This window comes from Astyanax mexicanus, chromosome 5 (assembly GCF_023375975.1).
Source record: "Astyanax mexicanus isolate ESR-SI-001 chromosome 5, AstMex3_surface, whole genome shotgun sequence".
Classification (NCBI taxonomy): domain Eukaryota; kingdom Metazoa; phylum Chordata; class Actinopteri; order Characiformes; family Acestrorhamphidae; genus Astyanax; species Astyanax mexicanus.
The window spans coordinates 16992995-17000503 of record NC_064412.1 but is presented as its reverse complement, the minus strand read 5'-3'; the positions used below and the strand labels follow the sequence as shown (position 1 = coordinate 17000503).

Here is a 7509-nt window from a genome sequence, read left to right as displayed (position 1 = left end):
TGGAATTATGTTGTAAGTGTTTGCTTTGCATACTTTATCTATATGGCTTCCAAGTTCACCAAGCTTCTCTTTGTTTTACCAAAGAAGGATCACTCTCACCACAAGCCTGCATGACGCTCCTCTCTACATACACTCACAGTGACACCGCATTCCTAATTTGGTTGTGCCATGAATTGAACTGGAATATATCCATCAGAACGATAAATCAAGCACTAAGTGATGAAGGTTGGAATAGCAGAACCTTACTAGGTAATCTATTCTCTTAATAACTGACATAAAAAGATATATCCAAAAAAACAAAATGCAGAACTATTTTGAAATCTCTGAGTATTTATTAATTTACACTTGAACAATACAACAGGTAATGGGGAGGGACATAAAGTCAGCTACTAACAGATGAATGAATTGGCCTGTCCCTGCTTACAGGAACTCTACATGCACCTTTTCGGTATAAAACACAATGACAGCATGAGAAAGTTCAGGACACAGTGGACCGAGTGGAATGCTAAGCCTGACGCAAAGCTATGAGACTTAACGTCTTAACACCATGGAAGATGTGAAAAGGAATTAACATTCAGAAACTTCCCTGGACAAAAAACAAAAAAAAAAGGAAAAAACTTCCATAGATGTTTCAGGAATGACAATGTAACACAAACAGATCAAAGGCACTTAAGAAAAAAAATACAATGCAGCCATGGACATATACAAAAAAAAAAAAAAAAAAACAGGACGGGGGGAAAAATAAATGGGAAATAAAAATGGGAAATGTTCGTGAAATTTTAACCGCTCATTACCATCCTTACGAGTTCTGCAAAAGAGAAAGAGAGAGAGAGAGAGATAAACAAATGTCAGACAAATGTAGGCAACCAAGTGGCCTCCACCTACAGAATCAGTTAGTGTCATCATGCAAATCTGAAAGCTAGCACTCAGCACTGGAATAGCACACTATACATCATATGTGCCGTGGCTGTCAGTCAAACAACACTCTCGTGGACGCACCTGACAATAAACAGATAGGAAATGGGATGCTGCAGCCTGAATAGGAAAAAACTGAAGCAATAGGAGAGGCTGTCCAGGCCTACAGGAAGCTGGAATATGTTAGGGTTAGCACACCTCCTTATAAGGACAGAGAGATAGAAGACACCGAGATATACAGAGAGAAAGAGTGAGGGAAAGAAAAAAAGAGAGATACCAACAGAGAGAGTGAGAAAGAGAGAGAGAGCAAGAGAGAAAGCACGAGAGAAATACAGATGAAAGACATTGAGATACAGAGAAAGTACTGGAGACATACACAACCAATAGTCAGGAACGGAACTAAAAACTTCATCTCACTGCACCACTATAACACACATACTAGCAGTGTAACGATACGATCAATTTACACCACAATTCACCACAAATGTTACAATGTTACAATGACAGGAGGAGAAGGGTAGAAAAAAATCCACACATAAGATATAATGTCTGTAGATGGTTAACTAACTAATTACTAAGTGTAAATGTTCATGATGTTTCCAAAGACACGCTATGCTGACATCATCCTCAAGTTAAAACATTAAAACCAACAAGATCTGTCGATTACTTATTTTTCAGTCACTTCAAATCTTAAGAAGGGAAAAGGACAGACATATAAGAGATAAGAGGATAAGAGATAAGAGATAATTTGATAATTTGAGACAGAAACAACCATATGGGCCACTCCCCATATACCCTGCAACGAGAGATTTAAAAAAAAAAGTGAGGAGGTGACAGTCTTGTCACAGCATTACACCAAAACCACAATGACTTAACAAAACCAAGCATATCCAACAGCTTACACCATAAGGTTTTCAGGTGGCATGTGTGGTAGTTACATTACTGTATTCATCCTAATGGTGTGTATTCTGCGTATCTGTGTATTCTCTGTGCACTGAACCGTGAGCTCTGAACACTGGCCCCTGTACTGTGATGTTTCAGTGCAAATATGCACACCATTACACCACTAACACACATCACTATTAAGTATCTCTACAACCACCAAGATTGTAGAGGTTCACATGTACAAGGCAAGGAAATAACAGTTATTATTATGATCAACAGTTAATAATGCCTACTGCAATCTTTTTATATATTTATTGGGTACGCTTACTGTGTAGCTACACTCATTGGCCATTTTATCAATGTCACTTAAACATTGAACATTCAGTCCCAAAAAGAGGTTCAAAAACCTCAGCACTGCTGTGCTGAGAATGATTGTTTAGCCATATCATATCTGGTTCAACGTCTGGTGGTCCCCGATGGAGAGGATAGGGACAATTTGGCCAATGAGTGTGTGTACAAAGTCAGTACTCTGCCTACTCTGTGTAATCCTCAATATTGTCAGGAACTTCATATGATAAGGATGTGGCTGCACAGTATCACACTTTAAGCTTAAATACATATGCAAACAGTGCTCAAAGCAATATAGCCCGAAAAAAAAGTGAACAGCACAGTGGGGCTCTTTCAGACATGTATTAATACAGCTGATATATGGGGAAAGCACTGCTATTAGACAGGGCATCAAAGGAGGCCAGCCAGTTGTGCTAATGATAAGGTTAGCTCTCAAATGAGTCTCCTAGCCACATGCTGAGACGCTACATGCTAGACTACAGAAAGGAGGAGCAGGAGAGAAGTAGCTGCTGGAGAGAAAACCAATACCACACAAACTACAAGCAATATAACAAGAGAGAAAGTTGGGTTCACTGTCCGTACCCTCCACTCAGCCAGCCATGATCTGGCGCACAAAGGCTATTGGGAGGGGAGGGGAATAAAAACAAACACAGGACATTAACACAGTGTGTACAAACAAACTAATCAAAAATAAAAATAAATGAAAAAAGGAGGAAAAACTCACAGAACACTATGGTCTATGACCATTGGATGTATGTCTTACCTTCATAATTGATACAGCCATTGGCATCCTCATGTCCTGCCAAGAGTGTCTCTACCTCCTCTTCTGTCATTTTCTCACCTTCAGGCGAACACACATACAATCTCTAGATTATCTTCATTATACATCTTTTCATGCTGAATATTAATAACAGCTGACTATGTTCACATGGCTTTACTGTTCATATGAAACAGAAACAACTTCAAGATTAACTAAATTAATAATGGTTGTGCAAATAATTTCTGGGAGATCCTCTTTAAACTGATAGTGAAGAAACGTTAAAATATTTTCAACTTTGCCTTCATCTTAGTATTCAGTTCTGCACATCACAGAGAACCCAGTTGACTACTTACCCAACGTGGTCAGGACATGACGTAGCTCAGCGCCCATCACTGTCCCATTGCCCTCTTTATCAAACACCCGAAGTCCCTCAACAAAGTCCTCAAATGAGCCCTGGTCTTTGTTCTTGGCAATGGCTTGGAGCATGGGCAGGAACTGCTCGAAGTCTAGCATTTTTATATTCATCTCTGAGAGAAAAAGAACATCATGCACTACATTATTCAGTGCTTAACAAGCAACATTTCTACTTTCACTAAAAGGCAGTAAGCAAAACTTCTAAGCAAAGTGCAACAAAAATATTTAGGACTACGCAATGCTCACCTGAGTGCTTGTATAATTCCTTTTACAGTTTTAGCTTTAATATTTTCTATATTTAAACTTATACAAAACCCTTTTCTGTTTGTAGCCATGCTACTCTTGACAGACTGGATTTCATGAACATCTTTCTAAAACCTTCTATAAAGAAAGTTACAGAAGATAGGTACTCACTGGACTTATCAACCAAGCTGATAAGTCCAGTGCTAGCTATGACTCAGCTCAGTACTCATCATGATGCATCACTTCCTATACAGCAGGGGTGGAGAACTGTAGCCCAGCACATTTTGCTGTTGTTTCTGTTCCAAAACAAAGAATCCACAGCACAAGTCTAATCCTGGAAATTAAATGATGACTTAAATAATGTGGTCAACAAACACCTCAAGTCTGGCAGTGATAAATCCAGCTGTAAGTTAGCACATTCATTTAAAGCAGGGTTCTGACCTTCAGCTTTGGGATTGCCGAGCACTTTGAGCACTTCAGCGTTGACGGGGTTTTGACCCAGCGCGCGCATCACATCCCCACACTGACTGTAGCTGATTTTTCCATCGCCTGTCCTGTCAAAGAGCAGGAAGGCCTCCTTAAATTCTGAAGAAAAACAAACAGAAATGGATTAGAGAGATATACATATGTAGTATAAATAGTGCTGGGAATTATTCATAAAAACAATATGATTAGGGGAGGGTTAAATCTTTAAAAAAAAAAAAAAAAAAAAAAAAACCCTACATCTTTAATACCAATAGTATTATTCCCAAGGTTCCACTATGCACTAGGGGACTCAGTAAAATGAGGAATCCAGCAATAGCATGGTGTACCAATCTTGATAGCTAACTAGCTACTGTAAAACAAAACTATTTAAGTGATTTTGTGAGTAAATAATTAAAAGCTGTGATAATGGTAAGCTCTAAATATACATTAATTTACCTACTATTTCCTTTGCCAGATTCTACTTTTTACCAGGTCTCATCCACTAGTGCTATGCAGCTAATTAGTTTCACAAACAGAATGGCTAAATCAGCACACACTTGCCTCAAACCAGATCTAAAAAAAAAAACACACCATGCACTGGGTAATTTGATACATGTTGGGATACTGGAAAAGGTGTGTTGACTGCATTTTTGGCCAAAATATTCCTTTAAAGGAATGCAATAGCAGATTAAAAGAAACCCATGCAGGTATGTTTATATTAGTTATGTATATGGGATAGGGGAACTCTCTCACTCAAGCATATTAAACAAAAGGGGCATCTGAACATGTTAACACACAAATGCATTTCATTTCACAGCTGTTTATTCCAGGAGTAACTGTAAAAATACAAGTTTTAAGCCAATAACATACAGGCCAAATGAAACAGGAACAATAAGAGGCAACCCTTAAGACTAACTTGCTTTATAAGTAGATATATGCTGACATAATGGTAGTGCACATATTTTCTGTGAAAACCTACAGAACTCTTTAATCCCTTAACAGGCCAGGATTTTTGTTAATAGTTTAGCTGACATTACACCACTAAATCTTGAAGATTTCTTTTAACGCATTACATAAAAAGCTTTCATGTTTGATAAGTAACATTACTAAAAAGCATACCGTAATCGTAATTGTAATAAAAAATATATATTTAATAAAATCATAAAATAGGTCCTTTCCTAAAGTTAATTTTAAAATAAATATTTTCCTGAACACAAATCAAACAGTCCAAGTCCTTCAAACCTTTAGTTTTGTTATGTTTTTCTAGTTTTTGTCTATTTTCAAAAATGCAGAATTTGGGTTAATTCCTGTTACTGATCTGGAATTATTAAGCGGAGCAGATTTCAAAGCCCTTATATTTTCAGAACGTGAATAAGTTATTTTACTGCTGAAAAAAGGGGTTTGTATCACCTACACCTATAGCCTGTATACAGGACAAAGCATTTTAAAGGGGTTAAACTGATAATGAAGAATCATTAAAATGTTTAACTTTGCATTTATATATTAGTTTTCAGTTCTGCACATAATTAAGAATCCAATGGACTATTTACCCATGCAGGTATGTTTATTTTAGTTATGTGGGATGCCAATTAAACAAAACTGGGCATCTTCAACATGTTAACAAACAAATGCATTTTATTATTTCACAGTATTGGAATAAAATCTGTTTGTTTCAGGGATAACCGTTTTGATTTAAGGTCAGTATAGTAAGAGAAGGCCTACACTTTGTTTATTTTGGCAGTGCAGATAGAAATCTCTCCGGGCCTCCTCGGGTCTGAGCTGTTAGCAGGAGGAATGCGGCTCTCCCCGGGCAGGACTGACTCAGACTCAGCTCCACGCTACTCCACGCCATATAAGGCAGTGAGAGAGCGGGGGGAACACTGCACTCCATCAGGCAGGACTTTATCAACCAAACAAGAAGAAGGAGGAAAAACAACGCTGTTCTGTTAAAACAGACCCCCGCCTAAAAAGGAGACAGAGCTCCTGAGTCACGACATGAGGGGCCAGTCCAAGACATCTCTGACCTGAAGGCAAAACCTAAACAACGTAGCAAACCTGCCTAACCTAGCTTGACTTCCTTTATATCAGTGTGGTCACGCCTTTCAGAACTGAAGTTGACTTGTGTGTCTAATTTTTCGTTCCACCTTAAATGGGGTAGAATTTACATGCAAGCGGCTGACGCTCCAAAATGAAACAGAGAGACCTTTTAAGGTGGAACCAACAATTCGAATAAGTCAACTGCAAGCCAAATTTTAAAAACTAAAATGTTATTTTAACTATTTAAACAACTATTTATACTAATGCATATTGGGTTAGGCTGAATTTCTCTGTTTTGTGGCGTTTTTACCATTTTGTCCTGAAATTAATAGTTATTGAGTTTGTGTTTAACGGTTTCAAATTCCGTTCACTTCCTGCTTACAAAAGTCACACGACTTAACCCATATATTATTTTATTATATTTCATCCAGATGTTAGTTTGACAAGATTCACACAAACACACTAACTAGTTAACTAGCTACGATTATAGAACCACACTCCCACTTTAATTATTAAGTGCACGTTAATTTAGGTTATATTTGTAGTGACATTCTTTCAGGAGTTAACTAACTAAATAGACCCATTATAACGTTAGTAGTAGTAGTAGTAATCACACCAACGTTCACTGAACTCACCAGCAGCTAAATATGTGCCCTAGCAGTGACATGAACATGAATAAACCTATAAAGACAGTGCAGAATATTCAATAAACTGAAGACAGTCATTATTATAGCTAAGGAATCTTAGGTATAGACTAGGTTAACTCACCACTGATCTGGTCCTCTGAGAAGTCAGACTGGATGCATAAAGGTGATGCAGACATTGTAGTTAGGTTAGAAAAGGAGAGAGAAAGGCAAAAAAAGAAAATAAAATCTTATTAGCTACTGCTACACAATAAAACGTAGTTAAAGAAAGACACATTCATTCTGCATTGTTATTATCACATAACAGCCGACTAATAAACTGATAACACAGGTCAGACAATAGGACTGTTAGTATTTAATCTATGTAGGTTAGGATAGCTGGTTAGCTGAGCTAGCTTCATCGTTAGCTAGCTGTGTTAATCCCCCCCTTGCCTGTCAGGCTCAGAAGGCTCCACAGATGCCTCCTCTCAGGGTAAGACCAAGCATAAAGCCGGGGTAATGCAGTAAAACAGCGAAACGCCCGCCCGTTCCCTTTCACTATTGTGCTGAAAATTACACACATCGCCTGAAATCACTCACCATTGCGCCGGTTGAGAGATGAGAAGGAGAGGTGGGGCAGGCTGGGGTTTGCACAACGTCGGAGCCCGAACTGCGCGAGGTCCTTCAGCACACAGCAGCAGGGCAATACATGCATGACGTATTTTAATCTCGAGTCAGCGCGGCGACCAATCAAATCGAGTGGGCGTTGGCCTGATCCCAAACGACTCCCTGCCTAATCCCTAAATAGTGCACTACACG

At 38.5% G+C, this 7509-nt stretch overlaps 1 protein-coding gene across 2 annotated transcripts; it reads right to left on the bottom strand.

Annotated features, from left to right (window-relative positions):
- Positions 1-310: 310 nt before the first annotated feature.
- myl6 (myosin, light chain 6, alkali, smooth muscle and non-muscle) lies at positions 311-7403 on the bottom strand. 2 transcript variants are annotated; one of them, XM_007254250.4, is made up of 7 exons: positions 7291-7403; positions 6836-6863; positions 4007-4150; positions 3262-3435; positions 2912-2989; positions 2731-2766; positions 311-808 (listed from the first exon to the last, which is right to left on the bottom strand). In XM_007254250.4, the coding sequence occupies exons 1-6, from the start codon at positions 7291-7293 to the stop codon at positions 2738-2740; spliced, it is 456 nt and encodes a 151-aa protein (XP_007254312.1). In that variant the 5' UTR covers positions 7294-7403; the 3' UTR covers positions 311-808; positions 2731-2737. The 2 variants fall into 2 exon arrangements, with proteins under 2 accessions (XP_007254312.1, XP_007254313.1); XM_007254251.4 differs by lacking the exon at positions 2731-2766.
- Positions 7404-7509: the final 106 nt, after the last annotated feature.